At 34.7% G+C, this 23,211-nt stretch overlaps 1 protein-coding gene across 6 annotated transcripts in view; it reads right to left on the reverse strand.

The window, feature by feature from the left end:
• The window catches only part of LOC130048360 (IQ motif and SEC7 domain-containing protein 2-like), a 62,727-nt gene extending 49,436 nt beyond the window's left edge, over positions 1 to 13,291 (reverse strand). For 2 of the 6 annotated variants that reach the window (XM_056145000.1, XM_056144996.1), the window contains exons 1-2: positions 1,183 to 3,444; positions 746 to 790 (exon numbers count right to left, since the gene is read on the reverse strand). In XM_056145000.1, coding sequence (XP_056000975.1) covers positions 746 to 765 — 20 coding nt within the window. In that variant the 5' untranslated portion in view covers positions 766 to 790; positions 1,183 to 3,444. Of the gene's footprint in view, positions 1 to 745; positions 887 to 1,182; positions 3,445 to 12,778 lie in introns of those variants that run through there. The other 4 variants (XM_056144988.1, XM_056144998.1, XM_056144995.1 and 1 more) reach the window with 3 other exon arrangements.
• Between the last annotated feature and the right edge of the window lie 9,920 nt (positions 13,292 to 23,211).

Genomic DNA, 23,211 nt, shown 5'->3' on the forward strand with positions numbered 1-23,211 from the left:
TTTTACCATTTACCTGAGAGATGCAAGCTTTCCATAATATATTAAGGACTGTGTATTGATCATGAATATATATATATCCCATACATTTTATGAGTATCATATGATACCTGACTACAAAACTTTCATTTTTACATTATAGACAGAAACTCGTCTTTTGGATATGACCTTTAAATCAAAGGTTCCATGTCATGATAGGCCGTACTGTGACATAGCGTTCACCAACAGTTACTACTATCTGCAGCATCAAGCAAGGATCAAAATTTGTGGCACTTCACTATAACTGCACATCCATGGTTGTAAGTGAAAAAATTTCGAACATGACGTAAACCAGCATACAAAGTATTCCTACTGACCGTTACACCCTCAATGATAATAAGAATTCTTTTTTCCATCTGAGTCTGCAATATGTTTTATTTGGCTTTAGTAGACTAACTAAAAATGTTTTTGGGACCCATTAAGCTACACATATAATCCTTAAAAGATAATTATTCTAGTAACTCTCTTCATTGTTACTATACAAGGAATCACATGCACATGATTATATACTTATGTGTTATATTATATATATGACAATACATAAGGTCTCCCACAGCACAAGGGTACCGCTGTCCTGGTATTTCCTCCCATGCTATGACAATGCTGGCGTCATAAAATTTATACCTGTGTCACATGGACCCAATCAACCAATACACATTATCTGTATGCTCATACACACAATTTCATAAAATCTTACGGGATTACTTACCCTGTGATACAGATATACATCTCTCCAGGATTCAGTTCTTAATGGCTATAAAGATAAAAAATTCCTATGTCCATCAAAATTCACAGGATCAAGTCCTCCGGAGACAATTTCTGACGACCACACTGCATCATATGGCTTCCACTAGAAATATTGATTTAGTTGACACGAGTAAAATATATTATTGCACTGAATCAATCTGCTGTGTGCAAATCAATTCCTGGCCTTCAGATCGTATCCTTGATCATTCCAAGAGTTCTATTCAATGCTGCTTATAAATTTTACATAATATCAATCTTGCATCAAGTTTTCTACAGAGTTCACAATATACTAACACACATTGGTATTAAAAATAAATCTTTCAAAATAGAAAAATTGGCAAAGCGTTATTTTGGATATTAGCAGATAAGGAGGGAAGCCCTCCATCAAAAACCACTCACATCCAATCAAATCCAATAAATCTACCAAATAAGCCTTTCTGTTCAGAAGAGTTCCTCTGAGTGTTACAGCACTATTACACAAGGGAGACAATCCATGTAAGCTGATGTGCCCTGGAGGATCCACAACAAATATTCAGCATGGATCAGTTAATCAAATAGAGACTGCAGTAAGCAGGGAAGGCTTTTAAGGTGATCCTGAGGGAATAGTAACTCCACTGCGTAAATGAAGGGAAAGTCTAAACATCACTCAACAAGTAAGAACAAGAATGACTTCATCCTCATCTTCAGAGAATTGATGACTTCTGCTCCTAGCCATGACAGTTACCTGGCTTGATTTCTTCCCCATTCCAAAGCAAATTTATCTCACAAACAATACACATGATTATTTTTTGATAAGCGTTACATCAGCTAGCTCAGCCGCACGAGGGTTTCAGATAAGTCAGTGGATGTTTATTGTCCTGTCACTAGATAGTCCATATAATGACTCTGGATTTGCTGACCAAACACAGTATGACCTTGGCAGTATTCCCAAATTTCACTGTGACACTATCAATAATTCCTTGTTAATTCATTTATCTCTGTATTTATCTGTTAATCTATCTATCTATCACGCCTAGGTCTGAATGATTTCCTAGTTCTTTCTGACTTGGGTAAAGAAATCCAACTGGACAGCACATTGATTTCTTCCCTCCTCAATTTATCTCTCTAGTCACCCTCTGTTTATTTTTTCCCTGTGTCAATTTATGAAACATCTGTCATCCTCCAAACTAACCTCTAGTCTGCCTCACACCTGCTCCATATTTCACCATTGTTTTCTCAGAAGGTAAACACAGCTGAGTAGATCCTAACTCCACTGAGAAATGCCACAATTATTACCAATCATACTGCAACTTTAGCAAACATCACTGGCTACACAATGATCTCTTTGTTGTCCAATTGTTAGCCTCTAAACACATTCTCCCAATACACAGTTAACAACATAAAGGGCAAAAGGTTTAAAAATGCTTTAGATTTACCCCTCTCTGAATGGACATCAAAGTAGGGGGGGAGGTACCTCAAAAATGCTCCAGCTTCATTTATTCTAGGAATCTGAGACTGGCCTCCTCTTTGTGGTAAATGTCAATAAGTTCTCTTGTCTTATCAGTGAAAGGTTTATAAAGGTCTTTGTTTATTGTTCCTACACCTGGGAAAAGAACCCCACACTGCCCGCGATGCTTGCTCACACATATATCTAATTTATTTCCCTCAAAATATAAACTATCCCTTCACCAAACAGTATCTAATGACACTTTTCTTTGTAAAATTCACTCCAAAATTGCATACACCCTATCTGGTTTTATGAAACTTTATATGACCAAAGTAAACATAACTCACGACATCCTTTCAAACATCAACAACTTGGGTCTCTCGATATCTCTTTTTTGTGTTTTTGGAGTTTCTTTATCCAATTTATGAAATTGTTAGAACTCCTTTGCAGACATCTGTCACTTTCCTTTGTAATTATTTCTCCAGAATCAGAAAGTCTGCAAACCTCATGCCAACACATCAGCCCCCTGCCAGGGTGAGCAGTTAAAAAATCATCAATTTCCCTCCTCCAAATCAACACTGACCAGTCTTTATGGTAACATTCACAAGTCTGTCACAAGCTATCCAACATCACTCTAACGATCTGGTCAGTTTTATGATTGCTCAACTAGCTACATTTAATGATCAGCACATAAAGGTGGAGACTAGTATGTCCAGTCACAACAGCTGGTCTAATGGTCATTACACCTAACTCTGACCCCTGACCAATGCATCATCAACTGATATCTTCCTCATTATATCTCTGGACTCAAACAATATTTCCTTTCCAAACATTTATATTTAACCTTACAATATCTTTTCTTCTTACTACAGCCCTCCTTGAAGAGACAACCTAACAGACAACTAATTATTCAAAAACATATTCTTTCCTTTAAACAGGATTCTGAAATTCAAACCTGTACACAATATATCCATCTGAAGAGAATTAAAGTCCATCTGTCGACTTTAATTTACAATTGCTACATAAAATTGCAGATCATCGTCACTCAGCCCCATATATGTATGATAATCCAGAACGACTGAGGAATTTGATACATGTATTTCTTGTTTGAATTTCACATCCAAAACTGGCAAGCTTTCAACCAGCCAGCATTAAACCACACTTTCGGCAAACATCTTATGTCATCTTCAGCTTTATGTGGATTTCTACAACTGTTCAAATCAATCACGAGACACCTAAGGGTATTAATGAATGCATGCATGTAGATTTCCTACCCATTTAAACTCTACCTTTCCTTTCAAAATCGGCCTATAACTTGTATCTCCAAATATCTAATGCCTACGCACAGAAACTGCTTTGTCATTAAGTGAAACACTATTTCCATTCTTCTGGTCTCTGAAGCTGACAAAGAATTTTCATTAATCAACCACAAATCTAACAAAAGTGACCTGCATATTTGTATGCAATGAAATGCAAATTCTGAAATCTGGCAAGTCCTTGGAATGTGTAATCAATATTTTTGGCACTTGTGTCTATACAAAAGCTGAATTATAACTTCATTTGTACACGTAATTAGCAGGGTATTGTTAATGACCCATGTGGATTTGTCTTTTCCTCCAATGAATATGTACTGATAGACCCTGTGCAAGCACCCCGGATTCAGAGATGAGGAAACTTATAATTTTGTTCAGTATCTAGAAATCAATGAAAACTGGGCAGAAACACAATTGATAAAAACTTCACGATTTTAGAACATGAAATGACATTTAGATAACCCTTAAGAGTCTGATGGATTTTTTATCCCTATGGATTGGAATCTGAATCTAAATAAAAAAGATAAGATATTAGCATTGATTTTCAAATAACTAAAGTAAATATATAATCAATTTATACAATTAATCGGAAGCAAAACCTGTGGTGTGATGTCTGAAGAATTGATTGTAAAACCCACCCACAATTCATACAAAATGAAATTAGAAAGCAAGTCTTCCATTGTTAATCCAATTATCACACTGTCAAACTAGGCAAATTATAAATTATTGCCAAAATACAGAGTGACCTTCCATTGTTGTTACCCACATTGTTCTCTATTGGGGAGAATTATAAAGGAAAATCCGAAAGCACACTCAAAGAAACTCCAGATGGGAAGGCTGATATGTATGTAAAGACAATGACAAAAAACTTTCTTATCTAAAGTCGTCATCTGCAAACATTCTTCTGTCATTTATTTTTGTATTGATTAATGGGCTTATTCACATTTATCAGGGTTTTAAAAAACAAATCTACAAGTTTTCATTGTAACAGGAAATAGTCATTGAGGCATTCTGGAGTGTGCCAAGGGGAGTAACTCTTATCAATTTAATGAGCTTGGGAATACAGGCTACAACAGAAATAATCCTTATCATAGTTATGAAGGAAATTATACACTAAATTCCTGTTGTTTAGTAATCTATATGCAATCTGAACACGGAAAAATTAGCTGAACACCCACATGTGTATGTCAGGCATGTGACATATCATTCATAACAAATATATTTATTATATGTATATCATTATCAGTTAAAAGATAATAGACATGTAACATCATCATATTATAAATGTTTATAAATTCTTATCATTATCTCAGTAATTTATACACTGCAGGCAGTAGTTATAAGTATGCCCCCACCCACCCCCACCCCCATCTATTATGAGGTTTCAAAGTATGACAGCAAGCACAAACTTTTCCAATTATTCAGCCTTAAGTCCCCCAAAATTAATATCTTACTATCTCTTACATAAAATGTACTGTGAAGTGGCAACCCTTTAATAAAATGTGATTGTCTAACCTTTGCAAAAAGTTCAACATATAAATATTTCACATGTATAATCATATCAGATAACCCTTCAAAGTATATACACAGATAGACGTGGAAATCATTTAAAATATTGCAGATATGATTGCAGCCTGACCCTATACAATGTACTCGGCCTTAAAACTTCAATGCTGGCCCTTGAGATAAAAGAGATTTTATCCCAATACACAGAATATTTCAGTAAGGTCTCCTTACACCCCGTGACAGCGTAACAAAAGGGATTTCTGTCAATACTCCTGTAAGCCCTCTGTTATCCGATATTGTTTCTTGCCATCAGCTATTTTCTGTATATATGTGTAGTCTACAGGTCCACAATGACTAATTTAAATATTCAACAAAAACATTGTCCTCAAATCTTCAGTAAGCTGTAACTGCACTGTGTGAAAATGGAATTATATGAAGGGTGTTTTAAGATCTGAAATTTAAAATCCAGTCAGTGGGGACAGCACTGATCTGTAACATTTAATCGGTTGTTACTGAAGTCACCATTGATCTGTAACATTTAATCGGTTGTTACTGAAGTCACCATGCTATTGATAAATTTCCTTGTATGTTTACTTCATCTGATTCAACTTTTTCTTTCTCTCCTCCCTGTCTCTGTATAATGGGAGAAATGCTGAAACTGTTCATTCTCCTCAGGGAGGGGAGGGATAAGTAAACTGTAGATGCATTCTGTATAATTAATTGGGAAAGCTCTATTATTAAATAACAACAAATTGAAAATTGATTAGTGATTAGGGAAAAATTGGAAGATTAATGATCATTTAATTTTTGTTCAGAGTGGCTCCACTGTGGGGCCAACTCATCAACACTGGATTATGGGGAAATGAGCAGAATTAGAAAGAGGAGAATATTAATACAACTAATTTATCAAAATTCTGATTCTATCAAAGATCCCAACATGAATAAATGGCTTAATTTATAAAGCACTGACATTTTGAATTCTGACTTTATATCTCCCTGTCTCATTTAAACATAATTTCTAGTTGTGCCCAATAAAGAAGACCTGCACAGGTATACGTAGACACAATGTGTTATTCCTAACAGTCATTAAGTACAAAAACATGTTATCATTCTCATGACACAGTGTTTCACAGACAAAAACTTACATTGGTAGACAAAGTAAAAAAACAAAAGAATTGGCCCAATAAAAACTTCATAGTTATACATAATATTCTTTTCAAAGAGCAAGGCCAGGCATCATGATCAGTAAGCTATAGTGTTTTATCCATTGGCAACATCTTTTACCTAAACCATTAGGACATGTCTTGGTGTGCCATGAAATAAGGCTGAATGATCAATAAAGCACAGCATTCACTAGACTCCCTATAAAAGACAACACTATCGTTTTGCAGAGACACAAACCTGGCATCCAAATTGCAATACAGTATCATATGTACATCTTATTGATCTAGAAGCCTGTAATTAGAGATGTGCACCCAAACCAAGCAATTAATGAAGGCAACAAGACAAATGGCACATCCCCGGATCCCCAACAGACAGACAGACAGACAGAAAATCAATACGGGATAACTGGGTCTTTATAATATTACTCTTATATAAATACATTAACACTATGCAATCTAATACCAGTTTCATATCAGTTGTTTGGCTTTAGTCAGAAACTGTACAATACATTTTGAAGAAAATCATGAATTTGATAACACAAATACATATTGTAGTTCAATCAATGAACTTTTATAATTTCTACAATTAAGAGATGTCTTTTCTGGATCCCAAAACATTACAAGGATCCCAAAACATTACAAGCAGTTGCTCTCTCTTTTTATCCATATCTGGAATCACTTGGTGTTTGAGAGTTCTTTAATAGTAGTCTATCTGGAATTGATTAATGTTTGAGAATTCTAATAATGATAGTCTAATCTAGAATTAATGACTTAAGCATTTGAGAATTCTAATAATAATAGTCTATCAGGAATCAATTAATGTTTGAGAATTCCAATAAGAATAGTGTATCTGGAATCCTAGATCTTCAGGGTTTTTTTTACCTTAAATCTATTTGGAATCCCTTAAACATTCTGTCTATCTGGAATACATGCGCCTAGGCCCTACATCTCCAGACCTACCTGGAATCATTGACCATTAGACATATCTAGAATCCCTTGGGCATTTTTTATACCTGGAATCCCTTGATCTCTAACCCTATCTGGAATCCCTTGATCTCTAACCCTATCTGGAATCCCTTGACCATAAAACCTATAAGGAATCCTTTGACAATTAGACATATCAGGAATCCCTTGGACAATGTGTATACCTGGAATAGCTTAATCTCTAACCCTATCTGGAATCCCTTGACCATAAAACCTATAAGGAATCTTTGACAATTAGACCTATCTGGAATATCTTGAACTGATGCACCTTAAGCTGGATTTCCTTGGCCTTTTGTATACCAGTATCTGGAACACTATAATCCTTTTAAACATTTCTAAAATCAAATGTACAAAACAATACATGTATGGAAGTTTATCAATTATAAAAGTCTTTAACATCCTTTAGTTTTTATCCATGTCTTCAGAACTTGAAAATAAATGTCAGATCAATATTATTTGACCTAGTTATGCATCCAGACAAGCTGAAACACATGCACGTTGATAACATTTAGCTTCATTAATTCCATGCTGCAACCCAATGCCTCCTCTCTGAGTTCAGTATCACATCACCTACCTACACTAATCAATCATGATAATGAGTAATTAATCTGTGTTAATTCTCTCTCTCTTGGGCTCAGTACAAGAGCCTATTTGTCTCAAAGAAATGCTAAATGTGCTCTTAATTTAACTACTTCAAAGAATGTAATAGTGATACCTGCAAGGTAGGCAAGTGAAATGCAATATATTGTATAGAGTGTTATGCCAAAACAGATTGTATGTATATTTTAATGCAGGAACAAGCACAAACACATGTTTCAGGAAAACTGGTGACAATTATGTCAAAGTTGACAATCAAAATGTTTCCAATGGTGGTTCCATTCATCCTAAAACACCAAAGGAACCCAAGCAAAACACTGCTACTGTTTGTTTACTTTTGTAAATGAACATTTAATCTCCTAATCTCTGGTGTGTGTAGATACTGGATTAGTTCAGCAGGAATTGAATTTAATGTCTGCTTCTAGACCAATGAGTTTCATTATTAAAACACTAGCTTTTGTTTAATTGGCAAAATATCTTAGTCTCCTATATAACTAATGCAGAATGTTAAATTGTGAAGCATTCTATCAGATTTCTAAGTATCATGGTTGAATTCGCACTAGGCAAATGAAGTTCACAAGTTATGCCATTCTAAAAAAAATTGCAGTTTTGACTGAAGTCTCATTGACTGTCATGTGATGACCTTGCGTTGCTTCCAGCATTAAGTCATATGTGTAACTGCACGTTTCAGTGTTGTGTTGTGGTTTAAGGGGTAAGATCAAAAGTTCAATGTCAGACAAAAAACTAAATTTGTATAGTATAGCTAGTTCTCATCAGACTTAACACCTTTTCTATACTGTTTTATTCATAATTTATGCAAAATTACACACAGTCTTAAATGTCAATTCAAACGAACATGTACATTCAAAAAGTTAAGTATGTTCCAGAACAATTGTATGATTAATTTCCGACAACAGAAACTTTTAAGGGAGATTTTAGCAATCTCCCCAACAACTTGAATTTAGATTTTTATCCCACATTGATCTTTTGATCTGCCTTCCAGAAATTAGCTACTGGTCAAAGATCTAAAAATCCGGAGTCTGGGGCAAACTAATTCTAATGGTTTCACATCAAGTTCATCAGCTTTCTGAAATAAGGTACATGATGGACCACATAATTGCAGTGCAATTCAGAGGCTGAAAAGTTTGTCTTAACTGTAGCACACATGCGAAACTTTTGTACATATATTTTTGAATTTATATATAAGTCTTTGATTTCAGTCACCTATCTATGTAAAAGCTCTGTATGTTCACTGATGGAGGCTAACATTCGTTTGATCAAGGAGATGTGGTTTGTACCATGGTGTGATAATTCAGGACATGATCTGAACATTAAAAATTACCTGTGAAGATCAAAATCTATGCAAGATGAAAGAATTGCAATTCTAATAAAAAAAAAAACTGAGACAGACCTAAGAGCCCAAGTGCACAAAAGTTAATCTAACTAACTGTTAATTCTTACATTCATATGAGAAAAGTTAATCTAACTAACTGTTAATTCTTACATTCATATGAGAAAAGTTATTCTAACTAACTGTTAATTCTTACATTAATATGAGAAAAGTTAGTGAAGTTGAACTGACAGTTGATTTATAAGTATAGCAAATTAATTGTTTCTTAAATTAAGTTAATTGACATTTGTGCAACTGGGTCCTGTGAGTTGCTAATTCACACCATGTTTAAATGGAGGAGTCAACAGATTTTTTTTATACATATCTGATATTGCGCAAGTGCATCTGACCACTTATTTGCACACCATTTAGGACCGAGCACTGCTGCATAGTCTTGTGACCCTGATGCATCAGTTTGCAAATTTAAATGTTCCGAAGACAGCCATTCCTTATCTAAGAAAACTGACTTGCCATTGAAGTGTTCAAAAAAATCTAACCTGGTAGCTAAGTCAGCTCTAGCTTCCATATCTATCTTGATTCTTAAAGATTCTGGGACAGTGATATATAAAAATACTGTGAAATATCCCAAGACCTCTGTCGTGCAAAGAAAAAGTATCACTGTAAATCAGAGGTTCTAAGAGTGGACCTGTAGCTCTCCAGTATATATCCCAATTTTTCTTCCCAGTTTTGCAGCTATAGAAAAATAGTTGCTTGCATACATAAAATCAAAACTTTATTTTAGTGGCAGACACTGGTTTCGCTTTAGATTTACTAGTTGGTTTTTTTTTTTTAATTTCAAGAGTCAGATATATATCATTTCAGGCGTGAATTGAATCTCCAGACCCATGTATTCAGGTGCACCCTGACACAATTGCAGCAAGCATTTTATTTCTTTTCAACAACAAAAAACCCTGCAACACATTTGCAGTAATGTACTTGATTGCATGTATGTTAGCTATTTAAATTTCAATTTTCTGAATTTGGTATGAACATGACTGCATTATATAATTATCATACCATTAAAATACAATCTAAAAATGTTTCATTATGACAGCGAGACATTTAATGAAAATAGATTTTTGTTCACATGTCAAACTCAATTTAAATAAAATCAGATCCTATGATCCGCTCATCTACTATAATTCAGGGTTCGAAATTAACTCATGTCCGTAAGTCCGAGACTAGTAAAAAACGTGTCGGACTAGTGAACCCTCTATAGCACTAGTCCGTACGGACTAGTGAAAATCCGGAAATCAATCTTGAATTGGTAAATATTTTTAGCAATATTTGTCTAAGTCTCTTAGATGTTTGAACTTATGGTTGATTACCTGCATGGTCAAGTGTTTGCATGACTAAGACAGTCTGATCTTCCAAACAAATGGAGTGCGTTCTTCGAACGTGCACAAATTGTCAAATTCCTGCCGATTCCGAACACCGAGTACACATCATAAGAACGTGTTCTAGGTTCAAAAATTGCAAATAGTGTGGTTTGAGAACATGCACGTTTATGCACACATGTTCTCGTCATTCGCGAATCGCGACTCTAACACAGTAGTTCATAACACTATAGCTCATGACTTGGTCAATCGAGTGAATTTTATTGACTTTATTGATAAAATTTCGAACTCCTGTGACTCTAAGATCTGAGCACCAAAACAACAGGAACGTCGATCTCGAACGCACTTATGGACGTTTATAAAAGGATTAACTTGGAGGTTAATATTGTATGCTTCTGAAGATTTTGAATGTGAAATAAAATATGGTGGTCTCTTTTTCTTCTGTAGGTGTCAGAAACTGAATTGTTTGCAACTGTGATGTGTTTGGTTTGATTAAAATGAAGATCATTTTATGATATACTGGACGGACTAGTGAAATGCTTTGTGGACTAGTGAACATCAATAGTGACTAGTCCGTACGGACTAGTGCTTGAAAAAGTTAATTTCGAACCCTGTAATTGCTACACATAGGAAAAGGAATTCATAGAAAGGAAGTCGGAATATGTGTAGCGATAGTAGATGAGCGGATCATAGGATCTAATTCAATCTGACTAAAGTACAGACCTATATTATTATTACTATATATATATAAAGGTCTGTACTTTAGTCAGATTGGATCTAATTTTAATTACATTGATGTCAGACTGTAGCTGCAAACATGTAGCCCTCTCCGATTTTGTTTTATTTTGACTCCCACCCCCTCCCCCCAAAAAAGTCAGAGAGGGCTACTTTATTACAGCTAGCCATACTGGTATTATGAAAATTTGTTGTGGTCATTAGTAAAGTACAGTATTTTGTTGTCCACATCAATTAACATCACTGTCAAGGAAATTCACATCATTCAGGAGTCAATGCTGACATAAAAGATCAGACCATTCAACCAGATTAATGAAAACATGTACACATTTACTAGTTTAGATTTTATTCCTTGACCACTTAAAGAATTTAATGACACTGACAACTGTTGGAAACATTTTTGTCTTTCTTCTCTCTTCTCTCTTTCTCAAAGAATTCCATTCATGGTACTAAGAAGTTGTGTTGGTCAACTAAGGAAGATTGTGACTAGAAATGATCCAATATGACTTGGACTTCCTGTACAGCAAGTCCACTACATTATATAATTGTAAATCATAGGGAGTGAGCCTCAGCGTGATTTTACTAATTGGCATCCACGACTTATTTGACAGAGCAGTAACAGCAGCATCTGTCACGAGAGTACGGATTAGGATGTCCTTCTGTCATGTACTAGAAGTTAGTCAGTTACCGTATAGTGAAATCATCATCAGTATTGACCACATGATGTGTTGTACGGAGAGTCTAAAAATTATTTTCTATAGTATATATAGATGTATGCAACCTGAAAAACACTTCTAAGTGCAAACACACAGATATATTAATACAGTAATACATTGCACTTACTAGGAAAAATAAAGAATGAATATTACCTAACAAAGAAATGGACAGATGAATTAGCATAATAAGTCTGTACTTTTTGGTACAAGCTATCTTGCAATATAAACCTAATTAATTAACTTTCCTCTTCTGGATGACAAGAGTAATCAAAAGCCTCGGTACACTTGTACATATCTGTCATTTTGGCTCCAACAACTTACGGAAACTTTATGTACAGGAAAATTGGTTTATCTCTCGTGCCACAAAGGCCTACATAATTTCTGATACTGAAGTTTCTGTTTGTACACTAATGAAAAAGATTTCATGTCCTGATAAAGGGGGAGGAAAACATTAATTGAACAGATGCTCTTCTATCACGCACCATTGTTAGTTTCAAATGAGATATATATCTGTTTGAGGATTTCCTATCATCATTGGTAATTATTGGACTAGAAATTAGTTACAGTCCAAAATGTACATTATACAGATGTGAACCACCCTTTCAGAAATTGAGCAGATAAATATAAAAAAAACTTTCTGATACCATTTTATCATCCTCCCTCGAAAAATATTTAAAACCACAGATAAAAAGGTACCATGACTAACATTTACTATAGCAGGGGAAAACCCACACATGTGTAGATGTGTCATTGCAATGTCATCCTACCTGGGGTTATCGCCATATCCATCACATAAAACCACACCTCTGAACGGACAAACAAACTTACCTGTCCTCCCTCGGGAGTTTCAGACTGTTTGTTTGCAGCTCATTATTCTCTTTCTTGAGATCCTCAATTTCTTGGGTCAAGACTTGAATCTGGGTCCTCTGTTTAATGATTTCCAAATCCCTCTCCTCCAGCAACGCTAACAGAGCATTTTGGGGCAGGTGCCCGTACAAAACGATGGGGTCGATCGTTTCCCCCATGACCTTACAGACCAGGAGTACCGACCATGGGAAAACTCGTCCAGGCCTCCAAATCATTGACAGCCATGTTAAAATCCGTTATATTCTCCCCTGTGTCAAATCTAAACCAACTCCAATGAACAGGATAAAAAAAATCGATGACACGATTCCTTGTGCGTTTTGACTCGCTCAAAGATCCAAAGTTATCATGAAATATTTTTTCACATCTGCTTCTTGTGATAAAATCGCAAACTGTGTTTTTTGCGCTTTTACTGTTACACCTTCACGTTTCTCAAGTTTATCTTTCGATGTCCGGAAGTTGATACCTTGTGACGTCACGTGGTCAAGTCGGGTTAAATATCGCGCTATTAGGCGGATCATAAAATTACCCTCGGTTGTAGGCCTAGCAGAAACTAGTTATAAACAGTTTTTAGAAACAATAGATGAATTAGATTTCTTAATTATCTTTTTTGTATAACATATTGGGTCAATTTAAACGCTTTAGATAATCTAAGCCATTCTTTATCTGAGATATCCACAAGAATACTTCGGCTTACCAGAGATGCTGAGCGATGTCTCTGGGATCTCGACTATGTTATTCACAGTCTGTAACGTTTAATTCATGATTTGTGATTCAACTTGCTAGGTTTCTATTTTTATTCAACTCTCCCTTAGTATTATGAAAACAAAAGTATGTAGGCTAGGCTTGCTTTTTATTTTTTATTCATTTATTTTTATGAACACAGGAAAGTCTAGATAGATATATATGTTAATCAAGCTGTGTTTACTTTACATTTTCAAAAACAACTTAACATAGAGACTTTAAAAGCACGTTAAAAATGTCAAATTCAAATAGGTCGCCTTTGCGTCACGGTGCTGTTAGGGACGAGGTCTGACAAAATAATTAATTCACATAGTTTTTACCAAGAACCCCTCCCCCCCCCCACACCCCACCCGCTACCCCCTTAAAACTAAATATGATGAATGTTGAAACTAATTGATTAACAAGTAAAAACATACCGATATAAATAACACTCGTTATACCTTTTCTATTGTTTATTCAGTCACAAATGAAAAGGTACATTAAAACTAGTAAATGTTCATTAAAATGTATTATTATGTGGTTTTTAACAGAGATATGTCTTTTTTTCTTTTTCCACTGAAGTGTAATCGATATCGGGTGACAGATATACTTACGGGAGTTTTTAACTTTTAACACATACCCCCACCCCCCTAACTATTTGAATTTAGATTTTTACCCGACATCGATCTTTTGATCTCACCCCTTATTGAAAAATTATAGAACTACGTACTAAAATAACAGTTAGACCTACATGTTCACCACTAGTGATTGACGAGTTTTAATTCATTCATTTCGTTTTTTATTTATTCATTATTTTTATTATCATCATTATCATAAAAATAATTATACCTAAACAATACTTTTTGAAATCATGCAAATTTATGCTTGAAATGATATAAATTTAATTCATTAATGAAGAATAATGATAGGTATACATGTCTAACTTGTGAAATACAAAAGGTTGATATATGCATGGCTGCTGAATTTTTCTATGACTATACAATGTAGATCTATATGTTTCTCTCTTGCATACATATAGATGTAAAATTTATCGGCCCCGAAAAATCAAAAGCTAGCTGTCCAAAGGACAAAACGATCCGAGGCCATGGCTTATAGCAGGGACACCTCCCGAAGTTGGTTTCATTCTATAAAATTTCATGCAGTTGGAAAATACTTGATATAAGACGACTAGCGGAAGAAACTGACAAGTGCTTGGGTTCAGGACATCTACACCCCCCCCCCTCCCCCCGCATCCCACACACCCCAATAATGTGAGTTAAAATAACTCAAAAATAATTAAGCCCATACCCCTTAAAAATACCCTAACTGGATATCATATGCAAAAACATTGTTCACATGCATGAGGGACTTTCATCAATTAAAACTGAACAATTAAATCAACTCATGTAGGTTATTCGGGGTGGATGAGGTCGGAAGGGGGGGGGGGGTGTCCTGATTCCTGTACACTTGTATTCGGAAGGAAAGTTTTGGGGTGAAGTCCATGATCAAGGGAAAATATCTTGATCTGCTCATGAAAGTTCACTTCGTGTATGGATACTGTTTAAAGTCAATTACAAAATACATGTTATAAATCTTTTAAGGATTTAACATCGTCCAGAGAGAGAGTCAATTACAAAATACATATTGTAAATCTTTTAAGGATTTAACATCGTCCATACACACACACACACAGAGAGAGAGAGAGAGAGAGAGAGAGAGAGAGAGAGAGAGAGAGAGAGAGAGAGAGAGAGAGAGAGATTGACACAGTTTCCGTGCGTGAGTAAAGGAAAGAGGTTTTTTTCAACATGTACAAGTAATATATGTATAAATATCTAAACACGGAACTACAGATTGTTTCAATACATGCATATATGTACCTTTTTACCTCGTCATCCTACAGTTTAATGTATCAATTCACTGAAGTATGTCGGATGGTAGTACAGATGAAGGTCAATCAACCCCATTGTACATATATTCTCGAGGCTTTTGATAAAGTTTGCCATGCATGGCTTATTTATTTTTATATAAGAAACATGAACGGTATCATTTGTTTGAAAGTTTTTACCAATGGTTTCAGGGTTCTCTTGGAAACTATTTATATTATGCTATATGGTGGCGGATCCAGAATTTCTGAATAGCAGTAAAAGCCCGGTGATCTGGGGGCTGCCTTGAAGCCCCTAGTGGGTCCAAGGGCGAAGCCCCCGAAGTTGAGTTCTGAGAAAACAAGACGCATATATATTTTAATGGTTTTTTTTTTTATTTTACAAATTTCTACAAAGAATGGTCCATACTTGTGATAATACTACCGAATATATGTCAATTAAAAGGACCGGGGCGCGACGGCGCTGGATCCGCCACTGCTATTGATCGAACTCATATATAATTATATGAAGATTTGCCACTGTCTGGAGTTTGCATCCCAAAGCTTTGTGCTGGGTACAGAGCGTCTTTTAGTTTTGATTTATGTAAATGTTGTTGCGGAAGATATTTTATCTTTATTCGTGAACGCTATGCTGACAACAGTTCTATCTGTGAAACATTCGACTGGTGATTTGAAAAAAAGTAGTTATAAATTATTTATGTACTGTTATATATATACATGTTCATCTGTACGTCTACTGTACTGTTATATATATGTACATCTGTACGTTTACTGTACTGTTATATATGTATATATATGTACATCTGTACGTCTACTGTACTGTTAAATATATATATATATATATATATATATATATATATATATATATATATATATATATATGTACATCTGTACATCTACTGTACTGCTATATACATGTACATCTGTACATCTACTGTACTGTTATATATATGTACATCTGTACGTTTACTGTACTGTTATATATGTATATATATATGTACATCTGTACGTCTACTGTACTGTTATATATATATATCTGTACATCTACTGTACTGCTATATACATGTACATCTGTACGTTTACTGTACTGTTATATATATATGTACATCTGTATATCTACTGTACTGTTATATACATGTACATCTGTACGTCTACTGTACTGTTATATATATACATGTACATCTAAATGTGTACAGTATTGTTATATATATACATGTACATCTAAACGTGTACAGTACATGCAGTGTACTTTGCCGGCAGCATCCACGTTCAATATAGGGACAGTATTCGAATAATGTAGGCGAGCAAAAGGAAAGTATAGAGAGGACTTGATCTCAACTGAAATGTGTGTATTGATGCCGCGTCTACTTTTATTTCATAACAAAAATACCCTTTTTCAAAATGATATCTTCAATTCCAATATGTGATATTACCTACTCATTTCGAATAGGCACATTATATCATTTATTCAAACAGGTGATAATACTCATCCCGGGGTCTGCGTTTGCCCTACCGGTACTCTTAATTTTGAATTCTTGATACTTAGTTATGAGATTTATCACTGTTCGTTATCTTCAATTTTTCGTTCACACTACATTTAAAATAACAAGTGCTCCCTCAACTATATGGTTGTCGCCTATTAATCTCGATCACCATGTTTCAATTATATCTGTCATTGTCGGAAATTTTCATCAAATTCAGTGATCGCACTCCATTCTATCAATTTTGTAAAATAGTGATGTAATCAACATCGTCATTTTAAATAGGGAGAATTGTTCTTTAATTGCTTTCTGGGAATTAAACTTTTGCGCGCATGAATATTGCATAGGAATTTGTGTGGGTCTCTTCACGCGTCTCCATCCTCGTATGGTTTGAAATGACTTATGTCCCATATTGATTGATTGTGTATTGTTTAACAGAACCCGCTCGAGAATTCTCACTCATGTGGAGACGTCACCAATGCCGATGAAGGACTGCAAAATTTAGGCCTATGCTCGGCGCTTGCGGATTTTGAGAAGGGAGGGATCTTTATCAAGCCACACCTGCTGTGACACGGGACCTCGTTTTTTTTACGGTCTCCGAAGGACCTCCCCATTTACTAGTAGTCGCCTCTTTCGACAAGCAAGGGGTACTGCGGAACTATTCTAACCCGGGTCCAAAACCTTCTCCAAACAATATAATGCTGCATTCAAACGCATGTGAAATTTAAATCGAAGCTTATATTTCACAAATTATAATTAGAGGAGTTGAAGGTTTAGACACGCCTGAGTCTGTGCATATAGTATATAAATGAATATACAAATTCAATGAACCGTGCAAATTTAGTGAAAATAAATCAATATCAAATTAAACAAAACAGCGATCTTACTTTGAAATATACAGCAATGTTGTTTTTCTTTGGATGTTCCAGGAGTACCCTCTGTACTTTGATTAAAATTTCATTGCAATGCTTCTTGTTGTGTTAATAAAAGAGGGACCACTTGATAAGATGATAGCATTAAATCAAATAGCTACATGTAATATCTGTCATTTTTAATGAGATGAAATTTATTTAGTAAAATGACAAATTTGTTAAAAGGTGGGTTTTTTTTAAAGAATAAAATATAACTTCTAAAGTAAAAGTAACAATAAATCAAAAGGTCTTGTCATTTATTTCTCCGATAGTGAAAAAATAATCATTGCTTTTTTTTTTCTTTTTTTTTATCGTGTATTGTTTCTTTAAACCAGAAACCATGATTTGCCTTAAATTTGAAACTTTTAGAGGGGGTGCGCCCCCTTAAATCTGCCACTGATAATGATTATGAATTTACAAGTATTCCACACCACACCTACTAATGCGCGAAATCCGACTCTGATCCAGGACCTCTCCTCTCTTGCATATTAAAACCAGACTCATTAGCATGGGTACTTTACTTCCAAAATATTACCATTTCAATTTGATATATTTTTTTGTTCGTTATGCTTCATTTATGTAGATTTGAATTCGTATCGCTTTATACAGGCAACTAACCATCATAGGATACCCATGACTGATCTCGTCCTCTACTCAACCATGTCCATAACATATCATAGCAGGCCCATAGCTGAAGGTACATAAACATTGCCTCTATTTCATATCACAAGACAAAATTTGGCACGAAAATATACTATGTCCATAGCAATATGTCAGACATTGGCACTATACGATACATGTATCAAACACCATAAGCATATGCTAAAGTTTAGCCTAAACTTAGGAACTACATGTATGTCATATAATGTAAACTTAAACTTTGGTACTTTCCGATCATATCATGTGCACAAATGCATAGCAATAGGCTAAACATGGGCATTACATCAGATCAATAGTCTAGTCAATCTAGCAAATCACCTCAAAGTAATTGCAACAGAAACAAACTCGACGGAATTTAATAAACAAAAGCGTGGTTAACAACATACAAAAAATCGGACAAAATCGGACAATGGGAAATATTTAAAATTTAGACTTAATTGTTATAGTAAACCATCGATATTTTGTGGTGTTTACGGCACGCCGTACACGTAAAGGGGAGTAACTTAACTGTGACAGTCATCAGAATAAAGTTATACACAACGATCTAAAGTGCATGTAATAAAAAACGCGATTAAACAGCTTAACAGTTGTATTAAAAAGGTGATTTTAAGACTTTCTATATACATACAATATTGCTCAGCATCTCATATTCTTTGCCGACTTCCATTCCCGGGGAACTTTCGCGAATAAAGCTTCAAATTATTTTGTTTGACCCTCTACTGAATTAATTTTAATTTTAAAACACAATATTTACTTTAGAAGTTATGAATAATCAATTATAAATGAAATCTTAAAGAATTAGTGTCACATTTACAAGGGGGAATTACGGTTGTTAAAAAAGAAAGTATGGAACGCCATTCGGGTTAAAAATTTCAGTTATTTTGTATCTTCATCATTTGAGCAAGCGTTTTGTATTAAAAACTTTTATAAAACTAAGTAAGTAAAGTATATTTGCTTTTCTTTTTCAAATTCAGGTTTGGGGAGTCATTCATGGGTAATAATAATGATAATAAAACATTGATAATATAAATAATAAAAATCAATGTAAGTAAACACTTGCGCATAGTATCATGATTTGATGTAAAATCGAGTAGTTACTCTTTCTAATTAGTCTTGGGCTCACGACCTGCGGAACCACATTTCCTAGCAGCATGCGAACAGCGCGCTAGACCGCCCGGCCATCTTTTCAAGACAAAACTTGTTTTCGATGACGATGGAATTCTCGCCACGCTGGCACACGATCATTGAGAATGGAAATGGGATACAGTTATTTATCGTAAATTTTAGAGGATCATACAAAATGCACATTGTGTTTGAAATGTCTATATATAAAGCACAGAAATAGCAACGAACTTTGAAATAAACATAACTGCCCTAAGGGACGAAATCAATGTCGGATGAAAATTTAAATTCAATTAGTTAGGGGGAGGGGAATAAAAACTCCCGCAAGTTTCTGTCATCCGACATCGATTACACTTTAGTGGAAAAAGGAAAAAGACAAGCGACTGTTGAATACCACATAATATTTAAAACATATTAATGAACATTTAATAGATTTAATGTAGACTTTCATTTGTGAATAAACAGTAGAAAAGGTATACGGAGGTATACAGAGTGTTATTTATAATCGTACGTTTCTTTTCTTGTTATTCGATTAGTTTCAACATTTGTCATATTAAGTTTTAAAGGGGGGGGGGGGGAGTTCTTGGTGAAAACTATGTGAACTTAGTTTTTTGTGAGACATTGAATTTTTGATCTTGCCCCTAAGTGAAGATTATCGTTAAAACCAGACGTCTTTTTAGGAAACGAAGTTTGTCAATCCTTGCCCTTTCTACATGCATTCACAGGATGCGACACAACGTCAAGACTGTTCGGCATCGGAACAGGTCCTGTATAGTCAAAATGTAGACAAATCGCGAAAAAATTCTGTATATGATTAGTTTTTAAATGGAGGCAGGCTACTGACAAACAAGTTGATGGTGAATGGGTTTCAACTGTTTCGTTTAAAGTCAGCATTTCGCATATGGTCGTTATAACAATCTACTTTGCCAATACAACCTATCATTGGATCAAATCTGTCTGACTTGTTTCATATAGATTGTTAGGCGGCCGTTTTTGGCACAATGATATTAAATAAGGGTAACTCCGTTTGCCTTATTAAGATATAGAGCTCACGGCGGGTGTAACCGGTCAACAGGGGGTGCTTACTCCTTATAGCCCATAGGCACCTGATCCCACTTCTGGTATATCCAGGGGTCCGCGTTTGCCCACCTCTCTATTTTGTATTGCTTATAGGAGTTACGAGATGGATCACTGTTCGTTATCTTCACCTTCCTATATGAGGATTTCATAGAGAAAAAGATATATTCTGGTGTCGATGTCATATCGACTTTGTACGATGGAATACCATAGAGACACTTATAGGAGATTTGCTTTGTGAAGAATTGTCTAACACAATATCATTTTTATAAGTTCAGTCATTGCCACCAACTACTAACTACAGCTGCAGAAAAGGAGCACTGCAAGACTTTTTTAAGTCATAGAGTGGACTAAAGAAATGATTAATTTGGATCCTTCAAATTGGGGCTTATCACTGCTTTCAGCAATTCTTGTATCCGTTACAACTAAATAATACAAGTCGCGCCAGATAAACTTTTGAACGTTTTTAGCTGTAAATGCAAGGCAAATTGTGACACTAGCCGTTGTACTTGTAAAAACATGGACTGAACTGTACTGCAATTACTCAAATGATCACTTATATAATTATCAGGCACGTAGCAATAATAGCTCTACACCTTTTATCATTACATGTAAAGTTGATAAATCTTTACGTACAGAGGTCGATTTTTAGACAGATTGGTTGCCCTCCCTCCTTTTTTTTTTTTTTTTTTTTTTTTTTTTTAAAAATAGCATTGTCGTGAACTGTACACAGAGGAAGTGTAAAATTGAACTGAGAGAACAACCTTAGCCCCCCCACCCCCCCCACCATACACACCATCAAGGATTTTTATAACTTTGGATTAAAATTTACTTGTCAATTTTCAGGCAATATTGTGAAATTATCTTCACATCCCCCCCCTTTTTTTTTTTACGATGCTGCGTGCCTGATTCATTTTGCTTTTAATTCTACCGGTATGTGTCCATTGTTTTTAAAACGGATTACTCCTGAAATTGTCGGTATTAATTGCAAAATAATTTGGATAGAACTAAACATCAAATACGGCTATAACCCCCCCCCCCCCCCTCTCTCTCTCTCTCCCAAACTCTAGAACTTGACGAAGTGCACGTATTAAAGATTTCTTTATAAAATCGAAGAAACTGAACCTTGTTTCGTCATAGATGTAGTACAAACTGTTAAAACTCAGCTTAATAAAGAATTTGGTAACGTAAGCTTTACTATACACTGTTTGTTTTAAAATACTACATGTATTTATGTGAAACATAGGACCGGAGTGGTAAACGCGCCTCCAACTTCCGATGTAAGGGGAGTAACTGCAAAAATGTAGGTCATCTTTTACAGACCATTTTTGAAGGGGCACTTGTTTTGTGTTAACAGTTTATTTTAATGTATAAATCTTCATGTGGTAACTCATATATGCCTAACGGACAGAAAAAAGTATTTTCTTCCAAAATCCAGTTTTTAACGATTTTTGTTGGAAAATGAAGATTTCAGCCCAAAATTCGGCAAGGGAAAATAAATTTTGGTGCAGAAAAGTTTAGTTGTGCATTTGGATGTTTTATTCTTAAATTTATAAGATCAATGTCATCTCTTCTATAAAACAGTCATTTCCTATCATTTCTATTTTTTCACTATTTTTGTTTTAGAAAAAGGTAGGTTTTCCTACCTAAAATGATATTTTTCATATATATTGCCAATAATCTATATATCTTACTTGTTGAGCAGTTTTTAAAATAAATCCTAACTTCAATTTTTTATTGGTAGACTAAAATGTATGACAAAATGTGGGTTTTCTTCTTAAAATTTCTATCTTTAACAATTATATTCAAAAAAGCGAGATTTTACCCAAAAATTACAGTCAAGGAAAGAATATATTCTGCTGTAAAAAATTAATCGAACATTTCCAGGTTGAAATTTGAGATATGAAACTTATTTCTACTGTATGTTACATAAAATGGACATTTTCTTCAATTTCCAGTTTTTAGCGATTTTCATGAAAAAAACACATCCTTTTACCCCAAAATTCCAATTTTCCCATGGAAATACAAAAGCCGATTTTTAATATGTTGTTCGCATGTGTTTTCTTGCATGAATAATCAAAATTTCATTTGTGTTGCAATTAGTTTGAGGTTTTGCTCATTTTTGAGCTAGATTGACTAGACTACAAGCCCAAAGTAGAAGTTCAAAGAAGTAGGGACGGTTTCTACAGTCATCTGGCCCAGAAAATAGATGATTTCAGTAGGAGTCCCAAAATGTGGCATTCAAATAAGGAATGTATAAGCAAATTCAAACTACGTTTAATTTGATTCAAAATTGCTTTCTTTTATATGACAGGAGCGTGAAGTTTGCATAAAATTGCCAAAAGATGCAAAAATCAATGAAAAATTTCTTAAATTCAGGGGGTTTTCCTTTCAGGAAACATACAGCCCATGCGTTGAGCAAATTTATATTCAAATACATTTTTCATCCTCTCTTAATACACAATATATATTAATTTCATTTTGCTCAACGGATGGGCACACCTTTTCCTAAGCAATAATGTGGATGAAATTTAAGTTATC

The sequence above is a fragment of the Ostrea edulis genome, chromosome 7, assembly GCF_947568905.1.
Source record: "Ostrea edulis chromosome 7, xbOstEdul1.1, whole genome shotgun sequence".
Taxonomy (NCBI): Eukaryota; Metazoa; Mollusca; class Bivalvia; order Ostreida; family Ostreidae; genus Ostrea; species Ostrea edulis.